The sequence below is a fragment of the Malania oleifera genome, chromosome 6 (genome assembly GCF_029873635.1).
Source record: "Malania oleifera isolate guangnan ecotype guangnan chromosome 6, ASM2987363v1, whole genome shotgun sequence".
In the NCBI taxonomy this organism is placed as follows: domain Eukaryota; kingdom Viridiplantae; phylum Streptophyta; class Magnoliopsida; order Santalales; family Ximeniaceae; genus Malania; species Malania oleifera.
The window spans coordinates 104,077,249-104,101,209 of record NC_080422.1 but is presented as its reverse complement, the minus strand read 5'-3'; the positions used below and the strand labels follow the sequence as shown (position 1 = coordinate 104,101,209).

At 38.9% G+C, this 23,961-nt stretch overlaps 1 protein-coding gene across 1 annotated transcript in view; it reads right to left on the bottom strand.

Annotated features, from left to right (window-relative positions):
• The window catches only part of LOC131157968 (nuclear pore complex protein NUP1), a 55,265-nt gene extending 41,245 nt beyond the window's left edge, over positions 1–14,020 (bottom strand). The window contains exons 1-2 of the mRNA XM_058112453.1: positions 13,592–14,020; positions 1,984–2,030 (exon numbers count right to left, since the gene is read on the bottom strand). Of these exons, the coding sequence (XP_057968436.1) occupies positions 1,984–2,030; positions 13,592–13,880 (336 nt within the window). The 5' untranslated portion in view covers positions 13,881–14,020. The remainder of the gene's footprint in view (positions 1–1,983; positions 2,031–13,591) is intronic.
• Between the last annotated feature and the right edge of the window lie 9,941 nt (positions 14,021–23,961).

Genomic DNA, 23,961 nt, shown 5'->3' with positions numbered 1-23,961 from the left:
CCTTATATTTGTCAGTACAACTAAAAGCCTTCTAGAGGGTCATGAAAACAATATTAACAAGAACTTCAAAGCTAGCTCCATTCCCCAAAGAAGGCTTTGAGCTCAAACCTCTGATAGGCTCTCCCAAAAATTAAAGCTTTCACCTGGTTGGTTGTGCTTAATAAAATAAATACTAATAACTTGCTGTGAATCAGGAGGACTTTGAAGACGCTCTCTCCCAATGTATGTGTGTTCTGTTACAAGAACTCTAAGCCAGCTTCTCATCTTCTTTGCAATGTGAATTTGCTTGGAGGATTTGGAATAAGCTTTTGGTATTACAGGAGAGAGCTAGGTATGTCCTTTGGTGGAAGGCCAGTGTAGTGCATGGATAATCTTTGGGATAACATCCCGTATTCAGCATCACTGTGATACACTAGTTTTGGATTTTTCAGAGGGATTACTGTCCAGGAGTTACAAAGAGATTGGAGGAACAAGCTGCTCATTGATCTTCTCCCTTTCTGTCGTTTTTTAGTTGTTGCCCCTTGCAATCAGAGTTCAAATTTCACAAAAGATCTCCACTTTATCTACCATGACAGAAGCTTGGCAAGGGCTGTCTTTTCGCTCTCACTGTGTTGACAATAGTTGCAGGTCATTCAGTTTCACCATTTGTCCTGATTGTCCTGTCATCCTTGAGAATGAACTGTTTTCTGTTTTTAACCAATGATTGCTTAAAGCCCAAGTTGTCTGACTTATGAGAGAACAATACCCTTGTTGTGGCTGACTAAAAGTCTGGACAGCCCAACATAAAGAGCCTATGTCCAGTGAGATCATTGGCCTTAAAATTCAGAAAGGATTTTGGAGATTAGCAGGCTAACAATCACACCTGATCATTCGATTCTATTTAGTGCACATTTGATACATAGGAATGGAATGGATTTGCAGTGGAATGGAATGAAAATTATATGGTAAATATATAAAATTTTAAAGACCAACTCCACTCCATCCTTGCCTACCAAACAAACATTGTCACCATTTTTTTTTTAACAAAATGTTTTCTGCCACAGAATCACCATGACCCCCAGCCCCAGAGCAGAAAATTCTCTATGAGAATATCTGCATAGGATAGTTCATCTAAAACAATATTCACTCAAAAACTGTCTTTTCTTTCCAAAGGCTTTTGCACAAGCACGGTAAGCAAGAAAACAGTCCGGCAAACGACTACTTCACTGCTCACACAAAACAACATCATCTCTCAGCCTCCACCCACTCAAGCACTCTCAGGGAATGTTTTTGAATCTGATTCGAAAACCTTTGCAAGGGAAAAAAAAAAGGAAGAAGAAAAAAAAGAAGAAGAAAAAACCCCTCTGGAATTAACCTTCCAGCTCAGAGTACCACAAGCCCTAAATGATTGTACCAGGGGGATGTTGTTTTAGTGAACCAAAACCCTGCTAGTTGAGATGACATCCATTTGAAACATCATCTTCTGCACCAAAGAACAACAACAACAACAACAGCAACAAATCAGAGCTATGGGATCCTATGATACACCATAACAAATCTTCAATCTTTTTTAAGTCAAAAACCTTCCTCCCAACAGCCACCCTGCATAATTGAGCTCAAATCCTCTAATTAATTAGTTAAAACTGATTGGAAACAATGGGAGTCGCCAATAAAATGAACTGGTAAACCATTGTTCTCTCTCTCTCTTTTGGGGGGTGGGGGATTGTGAAGTCATGATGAATCACACAACACAACTAGAATACAAAATAAAGTCTTCCAGATCACGATAAACAGCTGGGTATGCCATAATGCAAATGAAAGACTTAAAATGCATATATAATAAAGACCAAGTTCGCCATAAAGAAGCCAGATTTTCACCCATGCAATAATTATTCAACTATACTGCACAAGCTTTAGGACAGAATACTAATTTAATAAAAGAGCATTATACTACTATAAAGACAAGAAACAATGCAATATAACAAGAAATGAAAAAAGCCTTACATTGATAGTGCATGTTTTATCATCTGCACTAGCATTGTCATTTAATTCTGCACGCCATCATTTCCAATGGGAAAAAAACAGATCAATTATATTGATGAATAGAGGCTAAACAGAGTTCAATATAAAGTAGATTCATTCATTTAAAAGAACAAAACTACATATGAAAAAGGTATAGCAGAAAATGAGTGGTTAATACACAAGCTTTTAAAAAGCTAAACATAACTCAAAAAGGAAGTCATAAGTATGCTTACATGGGTAGAAGTTAAAGCCAACTTAGTTAAAGGAGTTGAGAAATCTAAATAAGTAAAATGGAACACAAAGAAATCTATAAATAAAATGAAAGAATGGACTCCCATAGTTCATTTATGTGCTGCAGAGCCAGCAGCAACTAGGAAAAGGAAAATGGTACCTACCTTAAATCTTTACAGTACTACATATAAAAGTACATATGAGTTTAATCATGTAAAACAAAGTGTTCAACAAAGATATTGTCACTTCTAAAACATATTCATACAAAAATATCCATATACAAAAATACCCCTATGTGGGCCTACCCAAAGTAACAAAAATATTCACTTGTTAAGTTTGTTTGCACAAATTACCCTTTTCTGGGGCTAGCAAAAAAAGTATCATCAATCTCTAAAAAATATATTTATTTTTTAAGTTTGTTTATGCAAAAATACCCCTCAATGGGCCTATTCTAAGTACAATATTACAATTGACAAAATAAGTTTATCCTTTAAGTTTGTTTACGCAAGAATGCCCGTATATGGTCCTATCCTAAGTATAACATTATATTTGACAAAAAAATCAATACCATTTAGATTTTTTTTATACCAAAATACCTCTATATATACCTACATTATGCAATAATGTTATTGTTGAGTTGTGGTTCATATTCAGAGAGTTCTCTACTTGAAGCTTTTAGAGATGGGAAGGTTTCATGCATGGAAAGCAACCAGCAATTGGTTGAGGGTTGTGCAGAGCTCATGGTACCATATCATATTCTGAATAAGGGCACGGTACCAATGTGTCTATATATTGTTATATGAGGATATTTTGGAGTTTCCACTTGGAATGAGGTAGTAAGGAAGGATTTAACAGCCCTTACTCTAATGGAGGAAAATGCTTTTCATCGAGTGAATTGGCGGAAAAGAATTCATGTAGCCTACCCCACCTAGTGGGACTTAAGGCTTCTTGTTATTGTTGTTTTTGGTGGGCACAATAAAACTAAAATCACATAAATTTGTTGTCTTTTTTTTCTCTTTTTCTATTTTTTGTTTGTTGTTTGTGAGTGCATGTATACAGCACTTGTTTCTGCAACCGTTATTATTATCATCCTTTGATCTGTTCAAATGAATTTGATCTTGCATGAAATGATAACTTCCTAAACCACTCCCCCCGCCAAAAAAAAACAAACAAAAAGAAGATTTTAAAAGCCCATCTTCTTCCAATTTAGTTTTGATAAGACATGAAGGCAAAACGCACAGGAAGCAACAATCCAAATTCTTCAATGCGAAATATTTTACTTTTTCTTTCGGTGTCACGTGTGCTACATATGCACATAATTTTCTCATGCAACATGCATTCATCTTCACCAGAAAACCTCATAGCACAATTAACCATCTCACTTCATCAGGCCACCTCCCCCCCTTTTCTCTCTCCCTCGAAAATTCAGGCATCAGTTTTTCTGAATTTATTTAATAATATTGCAGTTCTTGATTTTTTTTCTTTTCATATTCTTTACTCCAAGCCACATAAATTTGTTGTATGTTTCTCTCTTTTTTTGTGTTTTTTGATTGTTGTGTGTGCGAGCACGTATCCCACCCTTCTTTTCGCATCAATTATCATCCTTTGATCACTTCAACTGAATTTGAACTAGCATGAAATGTCATCTTCTTGACTAACACCCCCTTCCCCAAAGAAAAAAATAAATCTAAAAAGCCCTTCTTCCAATGAAATTTTGATAAGAACATGAGGGCAAAACACACTGAAGGCATCAACCCAAAATTATTAATACAAAATATTTTGTCTTTTCTTTTGGAGCCTGCCTCCACAAGATATGCACTTAATTCCTCACTGGTAAATCAAAGCACAATTAACTATCTCTAGCTTCATCAGCCACTTCCCTTGCCTCTCTCTCTCTCATATTCTTCCCTCATAGTGCTAAAAAAATATGAACAAGGGCCCAAACAATTTGTGCATAAGGAACCAGTGGGGTCCTGTTCGTACATAGCAAAGAAAAGGGATTTATTCATCATCAATATCCCATTTTTTAAATCTGGAAGAGATAAAAGCTTTTGTCTATAAAAGAAATGTAACTACCATCACCAAATCTAATGCTATTAATCATGTTTAATACTACATTTATGCTATTATTAGGATGCTTCTATTGTATAAATGAAATGAAAATAAGCTTGAACTGCTATGACTCATAAGGTGCTTATATGACACATCAACTATGCTTTTTTGTTTTCAGAGAAAATATCAGCCGAGCTAATTACTCCAATCTATGAAAAGCTTAGGGTCTGTCTAATAATGTTGTCATTTCCTGCTTTTCGTTCTTGTTCACAAAATTCTGAAATTGGCAACAAAAAACATGTTTGGTAACCTGTCTCTGTTTCCAAAAATCCTGCAATAGAATGACAATTGTTTGGAAATATGGACAAAAGTAGTCACAAAAAAAGATGCTTCCACTGGCTTTGGAAACAAAAGAAAATATAGAAGGTGGTGATTATACACCCTTCCACCTCTGAAGCACTGCTTCAAGTAGCAGCCCCAATCTTTTTTCTTCTTTTAAGATTTTTTTCTCTACCCAAAGGGCCAGACATATCCTTATCCAACCAAAACAAAACCCTTGATAGTTCCTCTTCCTCTCCAATCTGCAACAGCACCCCATTTTCATCTCACTTCACTCAATAACTTCTATTCTTCTTCTTCATAATGTATTTTTATTTTTATTTTTTTTTACAGAAGAGCCCTAACTGGTATCGTTGTTCTGCAGGCTCACTGGATCCTAATCCATCTCAAATCACTGCTGTCAAGTCTCTCTCTCCCCCCATCAGGTTATGCCTTTTGTATATTATAACAGCATTTTAAGTACGTTAATTTGTTTTCTATTTGCTTTCAATTCCTTGGATTTGTTAGTTTTGTTCCTGCAATTGTCAACAAATAATTCTCTTGCAGTTTTCATTAAATATTTGTAATTTAATTTTCTGCTTGGAAACATAATTTCTTGGAATCTTGTTCAGAATATTGGTAGTGTACTTTTTCTCTGCAATTGCTTGTAAGTTTCTTCTTTGGAATGTTTTGCTCTTTAGATGTTTCTTCTTCTTTAAACTTGTTATAATCTTTTTTGAATGCATATCATTATGGTTAAGTCTTGGATTAGAAATCTACATGGTAATTGAAGTTGGGTCTTTGAACCCAGTAATTATTATCCACTCTTTGTCTTAAGCCCAATTGAGTTTTATCATTTATACTTTTTTTGCATGCTTGTAAATTTGAGTATTATAATCTATAGATTGAATTTTATTTTATTTTTTTTGTTCGCTTGTAAATCTAAACTCTTGGATTGAGATTGTGTTCAATACTTTTTTTTCTTTTTTTCTTTTCAGTCACCAATTCCCATTCAAAGTGCACAATTGTGGCTACTAGCCAGTAATCTTTAGACTGGAATTGTTCTTTCCATGTTTTTAGCTTTTAAGTTGTGCTTACCGATTAGCAGATGCCTCCCACTATCCCAACCATACATGCTAGAAGAAGTCCACATCTACTTATCATGTGTGCAGCTTCCGTCGTTCTTAATGTGTCCTTTTTCTCAAATAGTAAATATTCTCAAGTAATTCTGAAGTACTATGAAAACTTTTTGTATTGCTATTACGTATTGTGGACGGACTATGGCAGTGTGACGTATAGTACAGTTTATATTTATCACGTCTCCAAATATTTTTCCAGGATTACCAAACATATTTTCTATTTATGTTTCATGTTTCCTATTTTCAGAATTTCAGGAACAAAAAAATAAAAATTTAAACATCAGAAAAAATGGATAAAATAAAAATGAGTTTGAACTCATATGCTATGGCCTATGAGTACACCATGCTTACAGAGATACCAAAAGGCTAATTACTCTAATCAATTCAAATTTATCATTTTGCAAATGCGATCCCATATAACAACTTTACCCTTCGTAACAATCAACAAGAACATAATAATAAAATTTTATAAAATCCCAAAAAAAAAAAAAGGAAACGCTTGTTTCAGTAGATTTCATCATTTACAGAGGGGAAAAAAAATTTAAATACTCAATAATAAAGTGCATGAGTTGAGTAGTAGACCTCCAATCATGTAAGCATGTAACTAATGTTTCCTTGCCAATGGAAATTTTTTCTCAACTCATAAATCCAACAAGTTCCTATCTTCATGCAATAAAAATGAAACCCAAAAAACTAACTTGCCATATAAGGGAGCAAATGCTCACAAAAGTGTTCTGCCCAAGCTTAAATGTTGGAGCATTTTCACCAAACAGAAGCTTTCTTGAGAGAGGAAAAAAAGTTCAACAATTTTTTATTATTATGCTTTTGTTATAAAAGGGAGTAAAAATCGAATGAGGAATCCTATTCCACTTACCAAAATTTACCCCTAAATATGGTCTAGTACTTGAAAATCAATAACAAACCCCAAATTCAACAAATTGACAAAAGTCCTCATATTCTTATTAGAAATCTGTGAAAAAGGATCGCATATCTTCATGCCTTCATTAGAGCACCCAAATATAGAAAGTTGAGAAAAGTCCCCATATTCTTATTAGAGAACTGTGAAAAAGGATCGCATATCTTCATGCCTTCATTAGAGCAATGTAGTCCTCTCTCCCTCTCTCTTTCTCCACACACATATCCTCAAAAGGTCACCAAAAAAACAAAACTAAACTCATATTGCCTACAATTGCTTCTACATCAGATCCCTCACATACTAGCTATAAAATGCATATTTTGTACTGTTAGTAAAGAGAAAGAAAGTTCTCCATGTGCATATGTAGGCATAGCCAAGAGCCTTTAAACTATATATGAATTTAAGACTTGAAGAGTTAGAAAAATTTAAGAAGAATGTTCAATTATGTAGTAATTTAAAAAAAAGAAAATGCATTATTCTGATTAGCTATAATTTTCTCAACAACCCACTCACTGTAATTCCCTCCTCACAAATTGTTATGCGTCCTTTACTTGGAAAAAGAAAAGCTCAAAAATGACATGGATGGCTAGTAGAATGTGAAAATGATTTTAAAAATGGGTCAATGGCTAAAATGTGGGATCTACTGTTGAAAATTGCATATCAAATTGGGCCAGAGCTTTTTAAAGCCAGTTTATAAAGGATTTAGTTTTTTCACTTTATTATTGTGCCTAAAAGGAATTATTGGGTGCATCGAGTACCCAACAAAGTACAATTTCTAGAAACTTTTTATCCCTTGTGAGGCTGTGACATTGCACCGTCACGAGCCGAGCTTGTTCAAGGCATTATGCTTGCCTGTGACCGCTTGTCTCGTGCATTTGGGATGGGTTTCCATCATGTAAATACTAGTGTAGGTTTATTTTCTAGAAGTAGTTTCTCCCTATGCCAAATAAGGCAGTATGACTCCTCGGTCACTTTGATGTTTCCCAGTGCCAGAGTGAGAATTGCATAGAAAGCTCTTTAGGGGAGGGTGAGCGTTCATCAACTTGTAAAACTCACTAGATATTGTCAACGTGTTTAGCCTACTTGCCTCCCTCTCTAGACACACAATGTTAACGGATGTGTTGTTAATGAGTTCCGTTGCTTCAATGTTTACTGCTTACTTGCCACTGCTTTCATAATTGCTTCCTGCTTCCGCTTACGTTTAATTGAATGATAATGAAAGAATTTCATTGATGAATTGTGATAAACGATAGGCTAGCTAATTAAACAAGAGGGGTTTCGCTAGCGCCGCACGGCCCTTTCACAAAGGTGTGAAATAGTTGGGCCCGTGACACCTGGTATCAAAGCTCGATTAGTTACTACGCGAATTCAGTTGCCTTCTTTGTGAGATTGGGAAAGCTTTGGTAAATGACCATGGCGCCAACCAATGTTGAGAGAATTAGTGTGCTGGAAGAACAGGCAGAGACAACAGCCAACAATGTGGCCACGAAGATGGCCCAAGTAAGGAAACTTGTTGATGAAGTGATGGGATCACAAAAGCATCAAGCAAGTTTGATAGGTGAAATGTTAGAGGTCTTTCATCACACTATGGAAACCTTGCAAGCTCAAATAGTTGACTTGACTGCAAAGATGAATTTGGTGGTTCTTGCTACAGGAAACTCTAAGACTCCGGAGTTTAGCAAGCCCAAGGTACCAGAACCATGCTCGTGATGCCAAGGAGTTGGAGAACTTCTTGTTTGATATGGAGCAATACTTTCGCGCTTTGAGGACGGACTCAAAACAAGTGAAAGTGGATACTGTGACTATGTACTTAGTTGGTGAGGCCAAACTGTGGTGGCGTACAGAGTACAATGAAATTGAAAATGGACGTTGTGTTGTGGATTGTTGGGCAGACTTAAAGAGAGAGCTCAAGGCCCAATTCTTTCCTAATAATGTTGAGTACAATGTTAGGAAGAAGCTGAGAGACCTCAAGCATATTGGGTCAATCAAGGACTATGTGAAACAGTTTTCTGCTTTGATGTTGGATATTAGGGACATGCCAGAAAAGGACAAGCTATTCTATTTTCTTAAGGGATTGAAACCGTGGGCAAGAACAAAACTTCATAGGCAAAAAGTTCAAGACTTGTCTACCACACAAGCTGCGACGGAGTGCTTGACTAACTACGCTGGTGATACTACCATTTCGTCCAAAGAGTTTGGCGTAGGGGGAAACAGCGGAAAGTCTTTCAAGAAGGGAAAACCCAAAAGTGGGGGAGCCGACTATAAAGCATCAACTTCAAAAGAAGCTTCATCATCTCGAGGGTTCAACACACCTAATGGAAAGAGTAAAATTCCGTGTTACTTGTGTCAAGGCCCTCACAGAGTTTTTGTGTGCCCTCACAAGGCAGCACTTAATGCCTTACAAGCTTCCACTGCGGAGCAGGTAAGGGAAAGTGATGGGGAAAAGGAGGATACCCCGAGGATGGGTGCAATGCGGTTGGTGAACTCATTGGAAAAGCAGGCGAAAGCACCGAAAGTTACACAAGCAAAAGGACTGATGTTTGTAGACTTGAGAATCAATGAGAAGAGTACCCGCGCTATGGTAGATACCGAGGCTACTCATAATCTTGATTCACAAGCAGAAGTAAGGAGACTCAACTTATCCTTGGAGAAGAATTCATAACGCATTAAAGCAGTAAATTCTGTACCCCAGCCTACTCTAGGAGTAGCCAAGCGACTGTGAAGCTTGGGCAATGGGCAAGTCATGCGAATTTCACAGCGGTGTCATTGGATTACTTTCAAATCATTTTGGGAATGGAATTCCTGAGGGGGACGAAAGCAGTGTTGATGCCTTCTACTAGTTCCCTATGTCTGGTGGGAGATCACCCACGCTTGGTGCAAGTTGTTGAAACGAAAGGAGATGAAGAGAAGTTCCTTTTAGCCATACAACTCAAGAAGGAGTTGAGAAAGGGGGAGCAGACATATCTAGCCAGGGTGGTGGTAGATGAAGAAGTAGGCCAAGAGTTGGCGCCTACGACCATCCAAGTTGTGTTGGATGAGTACAAGGAGGTGATACCGGGTAAGCTGCCTCATAACTTGCCTCCACAACGGGGTGTGGAGCATGATATTGAGTTGTTGCAAGGAGTGAAACCACCTGCTAAGGGGCCATATCGGATGGCGCCTCCAGAGCTAGCAGAGTTGAGGAAACAACTTGATGAGTTGTTGGAAGCGGGATATATTAGCCATTCCAAAGCACCATTCGAAGCACCAATGTTGTTTCAGAGAAAACATGATAGGAGCATGCGGATGTGTGTAGACTACCGCGCGCTCACAAGGTGAGAGTGCGCAAAGAGTATCCTATTCCGTTGATTGCCGATCTGTTGGATCAACTACGTCATGCCAAGTAATTCACTCAACTTGACTTGAGGTCAGGCTACTATCAGGTAAGGAATGCTGATGAGGATGAACCAAAGACTACTTGTGTGATGCGGTATGGGGCGTATGAATTCTTGGTGATGCCATTCGGGTTAATGAATGCGTCTGCAACATTCTGTACCTTGGTGAACCAAGTATTTCGTGAGTACTTTGACAAGTTTGTCGTGGTGTACCTGGATGATATAGTTGTCTACAGTTCAACTCTGAAGGAACCTACAGAAGGTGTTCGACGGGCTGAGGGGGAGCAGTCCATATGTGAAGAAAGAGAAGTGTTCTTTCGCTCAGCGGAGCATCGAATTCCTTAGTCATGTGATTGAGGAAGGTCATATCAAGATGGATATAGAAAAGGTAAGGGCAATTCAAGAATGGAAGATCCCAACGACAGTGAAGGAGCTGCGTTCCTTTCTTGGCCTTGCCAACTACAGGAAGTTCGTAGAGGGGCATTTGCAGAGAACTGCTCCTATGACGGAACTACTGAAGAAGGGTCAGGGGTGGAACTAGACAGAGAAGTGTCAGGGAGCCTTTGATGATTTGAAGGATGCCATGATGAGAGATCCAGTACTTGCTCTTCCGGATGTCATGAAACCTTTCGAAGTTCAAACAGATGCATCAAACTTCACCTTTAGAGGAGTCTTGTTACAGGAAGGACATCCTGTTGCGTATGAGAGTCGTAAGCTCAGTGAAGTAGAGTGGAAGTACACAGCTCAAGAGAAGGAGATGCTAGCGGTGATAAATTATCTCTGCATGTGGCGGCATTACTTACTTGGGTCAAGGTTTGTAGTGAAAACAAATAACTCGGGTGTTAGCTACTTCTTCACACAGTCGAAGTTGACACCTAAGCAGGGCCGATGGCAGGAATTCTTGGCAAAATTTGATTTCTTCTTTGAGCACAAGGTAGGGCGCTTGAAACAAGTTGCTGATGCACTGAGTAGGAAGGCCGAGCTGCCGGCCTAGTAGATGATAACACACCTAACTGTGAGTGTTGTTACCACAACGATGTGAAGCGCATCAAAGAGAACTTAGCCAAAGACCCAATTGCGCAAAACCTCATGAAGTTGACTGAAGAGGGAAAAGCACGCCAATTCTGCATGGAAGACGGATTGTTGATGGCTCTTTGTGCCACGAGCTTGTGATCTGAGGAAGACACCGTTAAGAGGAGTGTCATGATACCATGTGGGCTGGACATCCAGGATGGCAGCCCACTTTGGCTTTACTGAATCAGAGGTATTATTGGCCATACATGCGTGATGATTTGGTTGATTATACCCGAACTTGTCTCACTTACCAACAAGACAAGGTGGAGCAGAGGAAGATTGCAAGGTTACTGGAGCCCTTACCAGTCCATCCAAACCGTGGAAAAGTGTCTCACCGGACTTCATCACCAACCAGCCCAGAGTAGGAGATGCAGGGTCTATACTTGTGGTTATAGACAGGTTTTCGAAGTATGGTACGTTTATACCCGCACCAAAGTACTGTTTGGCAGAAGAGACGCCACAATTATTCTTTAAGAATATTGTGAAATATTGGGGTGTTCCCCAAGACATTGTTAGTTACCGAGACTCAAGATTCACCAGCAACTTCTGGATAGAACTTTTCAAAATCCTCAGTTCACAACTAGAAATCTCTTCAAGTTACCATCCATAGACAGACAGACAAACGGAGAAATTCAATAGGCCACTGGAAAAGTACTTGCGCCATTTGGTCAACGTCAACCAGAAGAATTGGGTGCAACTACTTGATGTGGCTCAGTTCTATTTCAATGTACAAAGGAGCTCAACAACCAATAAAAGCCCTTTTGAGCTTGTTACAAGCCAGTAGCCGTTGTTACCTCACATAGTGGACGAGCCGTACAAAGGAAAGAGTCCTAGGGCATACATCTTCGCCAAAGAATGGAGACAAAATGCAGAGATTGCCTGAACCTACCTGGAGAAAGCTTCTAAGCAGATGAAGAAGTGAGCAGATCAGGGGAGAAGACCGCAATACTTTAATGTAGGTGACTTAGTGCTTGTTAAGCTCAATCCTGAATAGATCAGGTCGGTACGAGGACGATATCGGAGACTACTTCGCAAATGTGAAGGACCAGTCCCCATCTTGGCCAAAGTTGGGAAGGCCTCTCATAGAATCAACCCTCCGACTTGGATGAAAGTGCATCCTGTGCTTCACGTCAGCTGCCTCCAACCGTTCAACGCCGACACTAAAGATCCGAGCAGAAACCAACCAACCAGAGCAGAATTGAAGACAGTGCAACCTGACATACGTGAAGTTGAAGATATCCTTACAAATAGAAAGTTCATATCCTCAAGGAAGAAGCGACAAGAGTTCTTAGTGAAGTGGAAAGGAATTGGTGATAAAGAAATCAGTTGGATTTCTGCGAAAGATATGCAACCGTTTGTGGACAAAGTAAAAGTGTACCTACCGTCAAGTCTACAAGGACGTCGACCGCATAAGTGGGGAGCATCACGAGCCGAACTTGTTCAAGACATTATGCTTGCCTGTGACCGTTTGTCTCGTGCGTTTGGGATGCGTTTCCATCATGTAAATACTAGTGTAGGTTTATTTTCTAGTAGTAGTTTCTCCTTATTCCAAATAAGGCAATATGACTCATAGGTCACTTTGATGTTTCCTAGTATTAGAGTAAGCATTGCATAGAAAGCTCTTTAGGGGAGGATCAATGTTCATCAACTTGTAAAACTCACTAGATATTGTCAACGTGTTTAGTCTACCTATCTCCCTCGCTAGACACACAATATTAACGGAGATGTTGTTAATGAATTGCGTTACTTCAATGTTTACTGATTGCTTGCCGTTGCTTTCATAATTGCTTACTGCTTCCGCTTACGTTTGATTGAATGCTAATGAAAGTGTTTCATGGATGAATTGTGGTAAATAATAGGCTAGCTAATTAAACAAGAGGGGTTTAGCTAGCGCCTCACGGATCTTTCACAAAGGTGTGAAATAGTCCGCCCGTGACACATTGCACTGATGAGTACTCTTAAAGGCGGCATTGCTCCAATTAGGATATAAGGTCCTTCCTGCAATTTCCTAATGGACGAGGTATAACTTTCAAATTTCAATATACATCTCATGCCTTTGAAAGCTAAAATCAATGCAATTTTGGGAAGAATAGTATTTGAAAAGCAGATTCCTTGGAAAGTAGAACCAAACGTCACCACTCTGAAACTCACGTCAAATAACTAACAATTGACCACCAAACCGTGTCAACAATGACAAGTCAAGCTTTTACAAGCAGAAAGTCGAGTTCGATCCAAGCGGCCGACCCTAGCAGAATTAAGACCCTGAATCCCACCCAGTTAAGAAAAAACCCTAACTCGCACATTGAATGGCAAAACAAACATGCAACCCAACATCGAGAGTCTAAAACTGAAATTCCGCCTCCCTTGCCCAAAAAAAAATTCGAAGAAAACAGAAGATAATGTACCCCCAAAAAAATCAACATTACGAAACCCTAAACAAAAAAATTCACAAAGCGCAGAAGAGTTAGAAGTATGGGGGGGCTCACCTCGGTCCCCAGCGTTGGAGGCGGGTGCAGCTTCCAAACGAGGAGGATGTCTGGAGAAAAGAGAAGGAACAATCCGGGCAGCGCCGCTGGATATAAGGCGACGAGCGGGATGGACAAGCTTCGAAAGCCAACCACCGTCGCGCCGGTGAGCAGCCTGGGACTGATTCGCCGCAGGCGGCGGACGGTCATAGGGAGTGGAGGGCGGCTTGCGCGCCGGGGGCTTCCTGAATTTGCCGCCGGCGCCTCTCTCTGCGGCAGCGAGGCCCGAGGACGCCGTCGCTCCTTCCATGTCTCTCTCTCTCTCTCTCTCTCTCTGGACTACGAATGGGAAGCGTCCACCTGTAGATTTTGTGGACTTTTTGGGGACTGTCAGCCGTCAGGGCCCGCCTTTATAATATTCTGTTCTCCACCTTCGAATGAATGCGGAACACTTTGAGATGATCCGGTTCAAAAAGGTTAAAAGGCATTGCTCCCCTACACCGCCACCCACCTCCTCTGCGTGGACGGCACCTTGGGGATGCCACGTGGACATTGGAGAAAAAATTTAGTTAATAAAGTTTAAGAAATAGTGCAAAATAGTTGGATACTACTAGCTAGCAGAGTGTTGCAAATGATAGAAAATTGTAGACCCAATTGATATTGAGGTGGGAAAGACAAATATAAAGAAATTGAAAAAAATAATGTGTGAAAAGGAATTTTCAACTTAATAAAATGAAATATTATTCTTATTGAGGTAGGAAAGACAAATATAAAGAAATTGAAAAAAATAATGTGTGAAAAGGAATTTTCAACTTAATAAAATGAATTATTATTCTTAGAAGAGCTGTTATTTTCTTATACATTTTATCATCTAGCGTATAAATAGACATTAATGTTTCTATGAAGTTTAATTACAGATGCTTACCTTATTATAATTAATTAGATTGTACCTAAGCCTCCACAAAAGATGGAAGTAATGTTTCAATTTTTAATAAATAAGTGTCCTTTATGATAACGTTCATGTAATTGGTGTTACTTTTTTGAATCATTTTTTTGACTTTTGTATATGTTATCTTTCTATGAAAATTATGTTATAATGTCATCTTACTAATAGAAATTGTTGTGCCTATATTTTGTAAAAATGAATGTTTGTTTGTTTTTTATATCAAATACATCATTGTGCGAAAATAATTACATATTTCTTTAATTTGGATGTCAAACACATGTTATTATAGTAATGACTATTATAAAATTAAAAATTTCTCACTTATCAATTATATTCAAACAAGTATTCTATTTCTAAAGCGCTTGTACATAAAATTATTTATACATAATCATGAGCAATATTTATCCAATAATTATGTGTAACCAACTACAACATAAACCGAAACGTTCCACTATCAACATATTGTTAGGCAATTATACTGCATTTGCATCTCTAACATTTCTATTATTACTATAAAGGGAATTTCCCCAATTATATTTACTTTTTTCTCATTTTTAATATCTCTAAAATACCCTTATAATGGTCCTATGTTGTAATATGTGGCTCATATTGTAAGAACCCGAACCATGGTATACGAAATAAATTAATAAAGAGAAGGGTAAAATAGTAATTGAGCAGGCTTTGTCGACGAAGCCAGAGTTCGTCGACGAAGGCCCTTCTATTGTTCGGAGACGAAGTGCAAAGGCTCGTCAATGAGGAGAAGTTGAGAGGTTTCGGGAAATCGAAAATTTCAGGCTCGTCGACAAAGCCGTCGTTTCGTCGACGAACTGTCTTCACTGACTCGTTGACGAAGACGTCATCTCGTCGATGAGGTTGGCCGAGTCAAAGGGCTATAAATATCATTTCCATTACTTCTTAGCTAAGAAATCAAAATATCATCTCTCTCTCTCTCTCTCTAAGAACTCGAATGACACTCTCTCTCTATAGATTTCTTCGTCATACGTTGCTGGAATCGTCGATCCGACGTTACCACGAGGATCAAGGAAGGATCATCTTCAAGATTTGTGGAACGGATCTTCATTCCGAGCAATTTTTGGGTTTTGGCGTAAAATTGAGGTAAGGCTCAATTTTCAATTCTGTTCCGATAGTTATGTCAGGAATAGAATTGTGAGTATGTTATGTATTGTGGTTTATAGGTTTTGGAAACTCGGTTCGTGGTTTAGGAGCCGTAGAGTTCGGGATTTGGATTTTGGGGAAAGGTAAGAGGATTCTGTTTATGTCAGTTATTTTTAAAATCGGACTCGGTAGAACTGTGATTCACGATCCTATGTGTGTTTTGGTTACTCATTTGGGGGGATCTAACGCGTAAAATTATGGGTTTTGCAATTATAGTTTTGGTAAAAAGGGGGCATTGGGTTGCATCTATGGTTTTGTTGGAAAATCGTGAATATATTGTGATATATATATTGTGTTATGGAGATGGTCGTGCCTTGACTTGTTTTAAACTGTATTCTGAAAACCATGATTGTTGTGATTACCAAATGAGTGTAGATGGATGTGTTATATGAGCATATAGGAACTGGGTTCTGAATTGTTCTAGGTTGTGAAAGAGTGTCCGGCTCTATATCCGAGGGCGTGAGCTTTACCGGCTGATTACCGAAGGGTGTGTGTAATGACCCGAAGAATAATGCTATTTAAATAATAAAGAGGAAGCGAAATGGAAACAGGAACAGAAGGAGGCAGCAAACGAAGCGTTCATCGACGACGTTGCACTTTGGATGTAATAACCCAAGAAATTAATTCATGGCCTCGTCGACGAACACAGGGGATTCGTCGATAAGGGTACAAGAGGGTCTCATCAACGAGGACGTGTTTCGTCAACGAGAAGATACCGAGAGGTTGTTTTCTAAGCTCTGAATTTCATCGACGTGAAGGTGGTATTCGTCGACGAACATTCTTCGTGACCTCGTTGACGAGATGACGTGGCTCGTCGACGAAGGCCACAGTATAAATAGTGTTAAACTCAGTTTTCTCACAGGAAATTCACCGAACTCACTCTCTCTCCTCCTTACGGCTTTTTCTCTCTTTCTCCTCGATTTTGGCCCCGTCGACCGCCAGATCGATGATTTGAGGCCACCACGACACTCCTGGGGAAGTTATCCTCAAGTCTATTAGAGCGGATCATCGGTGGGACGAAGTTGGATTTCATCCCAGATTCAGGGTAAGCCATTTTTGTTGAAATTTGGCTTTCCAGTAGTTGTAGGAAATGTAGTAGACGTAGAAATAGTAATATTTTGTTCTATGATATATGGTTTTCAGAATGTTGAGTGGGAAGCCCTACAGGTGTAGGACCCGATACAATAGGGGGTTTTAGCCAGAATCAGGTAAGAGAAATATGTTACGCTAGGTAAACTTGTTGTGATTCAGTATAAATTATATGTTTTTCAGCAAATTATTATTCAGATTATTTGTGCAATTTTAAAACCTGATAATATTAATGTTTAATTGTGTGGCATGAGTTTATTACTAATCCAGTACAAGGTTTCCATAATTTTCAGAATACCATGATTTTCAGCACACGTACAAAAACTCGTATTTTACAGTATTTCTCAAAATATTATGATATAGCCATTTCAAAACCATAACATTCAATTTATACAGTTAAACAGAAAATTTAAGTATTCAGTTATGTAGACATATCAGCTATCCAGTTATTACAGTTTACTGAGCTCAATATTTATTGTGTTATGGTTATTTCAACGGTTACAAAATCATGGTAAAAACAGTATTTTAGAAATATGAGTTATGTATATAGTATCAGACCCTAATGGACCATATTCAGCAGCAGAGCACAGTACAATAGCTATATTCAGTTCAGAGTGCAACCCCTATTAAGATAATAGGTGGTGTTTAGAAGTCGGTTGTGCCTATGTTGTGGTCAGGCTCATCAGATATGGGTTGAGGGGGCACGATCTGACTTTCAGAGTTCGGTTGACTTACCCTAGTCGGCCAGCCAGGTTAGGTTCCGCCTTTGGGCTGCACAACCTTGTCATAAGGGGTTAATTCATGACTTCAGTTATCCATCGAGGGAATTTTCTCAATTATTTTATATATATATATATATATATATATATATATATAAGCAGATTTACAGAAAATAGACATACTTATAGTTATTAGCAGTAGTATGAATAAGATATTCAGAAAACTCTGTTTATGTTAAGCAACATAGGTATGATGTATTTTGCAGCAGGTATATAGGTTTCATTCAGTTATGTTATTTATGGTATTTTTCTAAATCAGATTTTGCAAGCATGTAGCTCATCTGCCATACACTAGCAATAACATGTTTTTTCTTACTGAGCATCGCCTCATCCCATATAACTTATATTTTTCAGGTGATCCAGCTCGGCGAACAGATCAGGCTCGCAAATAGAGGGGTTTCAGTGCTGCCTGTCGATAGAGTGAATATTTTTGGGAAAGGTTTTTTTTTTTTATGTATAGTTCTATTCTCAAATGAGAGAATGTGGAGATACAGCTTTATATGTATATTTTGGGAGTATTCTGGCACTCTGGGATTGTACATATTTATATATGGTGGTGGTTATGTGATTTTAGCTTCCTGCTGCTTAGGTGGATGGTTAGTTTTATATTGAAGGTATCAGAGCAGTGGAATTTCACAGTAATTATTATAAAAAAATTCAATTAATTTAGCAGGACGTTACAGCTAGTTGTACCGGTACGATGCCATGAGAGCCTGGGGCTACACCATGTGTCGAGGACGTCGTGTAATGCGGGCCGGCTTCGGGCCGAAAGGTGTGACAACACCGAGTTACTTGATCATGTGTGTGTGCGTGTGATGCACTATACTGGATCTGCCTTACTGAGAAGTGTCTCACCCCTATCGTACGTACATGTTTTTTAGGTCATTCGAGTAACCAGAACTAGCGTCCTTGTGTTGAGAGCATAGTGGTCAGTGTACTGTGGACAACACTTGTGTAAGTGCTAGAACCTTATCGAGTTGTCATTTTTGGGGTATGGTTGGCATCCGGGTTTATGTTTTGTTTTATGGAGCCTAGACTCCTTTTGTATAGACTCTGGTATGGTATGATGTATGTATAGAAAGAATATTTTTCGCGGCCTATTTGTCATATTTAGGGATGTGTATTAGGTGCTTGGGAACGCCATAAGGTCAGACCCTCATTCATTTGGTATTGTATCATTGGTGATTTGTATGATACAAGGACAAGTTAAGTTACTAATTCACCCCTGAGTTCCATTATTGGGTTCGGGGCGTGACAGCTTGGTATCAGAGTTAATCAGGTTGTTAGGTTTTGTAGACTTGGTTAGGTGTAGTTATGTGTACATACGAGAGAATAGGTTATGGGAAATGTGTGATGCCCCAATTTTCGTACAATTTTTTTTCTCAATAATAAATAAATAATCACTCGTCATGAACCACATCCAAAAATCGGCAACGTCAACAATCCTACTACCATACATATGACCCGACTCGCATTGGGTACCGGGTAAAAAGTTATTTTATTTATAAAACCTAATAGTGGAAGATAATACATACTTAACAACCAGAATACAATACCTAGAATATCAACATACACACATATACATCATTAGCACAAACTCAAAAACTACTCAACACTAGGGGAATTACACCTCCCCTAGTCTAGAAACTTACCCTGTGTATCAGGGTCTCAGCTCCCAATGGTCACGGAGCTCTATCGTCTAATCTATCCCTATTCCCTGAAAAATTTAGATAATTTGGGTGAGACACATCTTAGTAAGAAAGAATAAATTATTTACAGTGTGTGGCCATATGAGTTCAATTATAATACACTTTACTTTTCAAATCATCATTTCATCTGAGAAAATACATTGATATACACATTCTCATAATCATATAGATATACAACACAAGCTTATATAAGCTTTAAAATCATTTCTCAAGTTCAATGATTTCCAACACACAATTATCCGCGAAGTTCCTGAGAATAGGGAAGATTACCCGCTTATACAGGTAGCTTCCCTCTGTCCTAACACGTTATGCAGCCAGATATGGTCATATCTGATACCTATCAGGGCACTCACCTTACTCAGTAAGCCCTCAGGCGGAGAGTTTCACTTTGCCTTAATTATTTATGTCATTAACTCACACGGTTCATTTATCATATTTAACATTCTTTATTTCTTAATTTCCATTCTTTCTTTCATTTCTCATTTTATCCAATTTTATCATTCTTTGACTTTCCATTTTCATTTTACTTTTCGACTCATGAGTATCCTTGGTATCAAACACCAACATCGTGTCTGTAACTCATGGCCACCCTGAGGATCTTTCTATCCATGCCATGCTTCCCTCCATGGTCAAGGTTGTGCGACCCGAAGGCTGGATCTAACCGCGGTTAGCTGACCCGGTTAGATCAAATATCATATCACATATCGCGTCTGTAGTACGACTGGCCGGCCTATAACCCTGATCCAGACTCAGGGGGCCCACAACCCTACAAAATGGCACAGTCGACTGTCACACCACACGCTCCAAGAGTCCATGTGGTTGCACTAACACCACTAGCAACAGTACCGTACTCAATATCATAACCATCCAACAGGATTTACTACCACATACCCGCAATCATTATACGGTATTGCCATTTTATCAATCATATTCCAATATATCACAATTCAGTTCAATATAAATATTCTCATCATTTTCTATGCATATTTCATCATCTCGTAATATCATATATCATATTTTACGTATTTTTCATATTTTTCCAAAATACTCATATCAACAATTTGTACAAACTCATTTCTCATGCAAATAATTTTCACTCACAAATAAATACCACATTTCATTATTTTCCAATATCATAAATTCACAAAATCTCATCTTTTAGGCAAAACATTTCTACTCACATATAAATACCATATTTCATTATTTTTCACTAATTACATCAATAATTCTCATTTCAATATTTTCTCAGAAATTACTCATCGTTATATTTCACACTCCAAAATATCACAATTTAAAATTACTCAAATGCCACACAATTTATCTGATATTTATATCATAATAATTTTTAGACAAAATATCATATGCTCATTTTCACATATTAACTCAAATAGTAATTCTAAAAACACTACTATAATTTTATCCCCTTACCTGGCTTACTGAGAAACTCGTTAACACCCAAATTCTACGCCCTTGGCGCCCGAAATTCAACTTATACAATTTGCATTTTTTTCCAAATTAATTAACCCATTTCTCCCAAAAAAATACTCAACTGACATTCCCTAAGCTCCATATACCCCAAATTATCATTTAAACTATTATTTAACACCCCCACTTAATTTTTTGAATTTTTCCTGCGGGTCCCAAAATTACACCCGCGACGCTCTCCCAGACCCTAAATTTTAGAAATCTTACTTTAATCCCAGATGTTCAAAATTTTAGCATTTCTAAATTAATACTAATTAATTAAAAATAAGCTCCTTAATAACCCTCATACCCCAAATTTGGGATTTTGCCCACAACGACCCCACGAGAATTCTGTCCTGCTAGACTTGTAGAGAATCACCCCTAGATTCTCGTGGTGGTGTTCGTTCATCAATCAGGCTTATAATTTGCAAGAAATTAAAGAAAAAGGAGAAATTGGATTACCCCAGGAGATACGTTTACGCCGCTCCTACCACCGATCCGCTCCTATAGAAATGATGGCAGCGGAGAATGGAGTCCAGCGGTATCTTCCGATTTTCGATCAGGCGCAAATCTGACACGAAATCAAGGAGAGAGGGAGAGAGAATAGAGAGAGAGAGAGAGAGAGAGAGAGAGAGAGAGAGAGAGAGAGAGAGAGTTCAGAGGCTGCGCAGAGATGAAGACATCCTCTGGATTTTTTTGTTTTTTTGCCTTTTGAAACCTCCTGAAGCTTCTACTTCAGGAGGTAATAATAATAATAATAATAATAATAATAATAATAATATTTAATTAACATTAATAATAATATATTTATTAATAAAAATAAAAATATATTTTAATTAATTTTTTATTTTTTATTTTAAATTTAATTAATTAATTAATAATAATAATATTATTATTATTATTTTGAGAATCACTGCACTAATCTTCTATATACCTTTTTGGGGTTATTACAAAATGGGTAGAGTAGGTAAAGGATTGTTGTTTTGCTAGACAAGGATTCGTTGGCGGTGTCCTGTGTTTTTCCTAGAATGACGATTTTAGTAAAATCACAGTAAACCATTGATGACTTTCGTGTCGATGTGATAAAACAAACCTAGACCTGTGAGGTAGTAGTTAACATGATTAGCTGTAGATAATTGTGTTAATTGTACTTGACGTAGGAGTACTAATAGGTTCCTATTGTATTTTCAAAATGGAGCCCAAGGATAATAACTTGGAAAGTGGCTCCGAGGAGATGACGAGCGATGAGTCTCCTTCTGTACCTCGAGGATTGACGAGGCAGGTTATGCGGGAGATCGGGCGGAGTGTTAAGAGACGCGAACGTTCTCCTACTGCTACGGGGTGTACCATCGAGAGGTTCACACGCATGCACCCTCCGACATTCCCAAGAGGACATGATCCGATGATAGAAGAGGACTGGGTTGAGAAGACTGAGATAATTCTAGAAGTTCTCCACTGCGCAGATAAGCAGAGAGTCCTTTACGCTGCCTTCCAGTTGTCTAGGGAGGCAGGGCATTGGTGAACTACAGTGAGCCTTCTGGAGAGGCAGAGAGTTGGTTCTACGAAGATGACCTGGAGCCGTTTCAAGGAAGTGTTATTTGAAAGATACTTCCCAGCCTCCACACGTGACGCTAAGGCGGATGAGTTTTTTGCTCTGTCGTAGGTAGATATGACGGTGCAGGGGTATGCTACTCGGTATATAGAGCTTTCGCGCCATGTTTGATCTCGAGCAAGTATGAGAAGACTCGGAGGTTTGAGAAGGGCTTGAGGAAGTGGGTATACTTCAGATCCGCGAATTCTCGGTTTTGGTAGATAAAGCCATTGTGATCAAGACTGCCATCTAGGAGGATGAGGTGGATCAGGAATCGAGGAAGAGGATAGTACCTTCTGGTTCTCAATCAGGATCTTGTCAGGGATCATGGAAGAAGAAGAACAAGGGCTCGGGTTACCGTTAGAATACCGAGCGTCAGGGTTTTCAGGCGAGCCAGTCGAGTGATCATGGTATTAGGTGCCACAAATGGCATAACGCTGAATGCCAGCCGTTTAAGGGTAACTGCTACAACTGTGGCCAGTTAGGTCACATGGCTCAGGATTGTCATGCACCAAAGAGGGGTACGCCCGCTTTGAGTTAGAATCGGGGAAGTAATCAGGTATCCTGGGGAACTTATCAGGCGAACACAGCTCCGGCAAGGGTATACTCACTTACTCCAGCAGATACTGAGCATTCGGGGAATGTGGTGACAGGTACTTTGACATTACTTTTAAATAGAGCTGTGATTTTATTTGATTCAGGTGCGACCCATTCCTTTATATCTACTAACTTTGTAAAACTGTGTGGGGTTGAGACCCAAGTCATGAATGAATAATTATCTGTAGTTATGCAACTAGGAGTGTATCATTTTGTAGGAGGATGTTAGAAGACTGCCCAGTGGTAATTCAGGGAAAGTTGCTACCAGTGAATCTTATGGTCTGCAATATGTCGGGGTTTGATGTCATACTTGGGATGGATTGGTTATTCTCCAGTTATGCTGTGATCGACTGTCGTGGAAAGGAAGTAGTATTCAGACCTCCTGGGGAGCAGGAGTACGAGTTTATGGGATCATATGTGCGTTCGACGCCACAGGTTCTATCGATATTACAGGCGAGAAGGCTACTCTTGGACGAATGTTAGGGGTACCTAGCTTGTGTAAAGGAACCACCGCAGGATGAGTTGAGGCTCGAGGATATTCGAGTGGTTAGCAAATTCTTGGATGTGTTTCCAAAAGACTTACCCGGTTTACCTCCGGATCGTGAGGTGGAGTTTGCGATAGAGTAGCTGCCTAGCAAGGCACTGATCTTTAAAGGTCCATACCGGATGGCTCCAGTAGAACTTCAGGAGTTGAAAGAGCAGTTGCAGGAATTACTGGAGAAGAACTTTATCCGACCTAGTGTTTCACCCTAGGGAGCTCCAGTTTTGTTTGTGAAGAAGAAGGACGAGTCGATGCGTATGTGCATTGATTACTATGAAATCAACAAGGTGACTGTGAATAATCTTTACCCTTTGTCTCGTATTGATAATCTCTTTGACCAGATGCAAGGGACGCAAGTCTTTTCGAAGATCGACCTACGGTCAGGGTATCATCAGGTGAGGGTTCGATCTAAAGATGTTGTGAAGACTGTTTTACGAACTAGATATGGTTACTATGAGTTCTTAGTCATGCCTTTTGAGTTGATGAATGCTCCGACAGT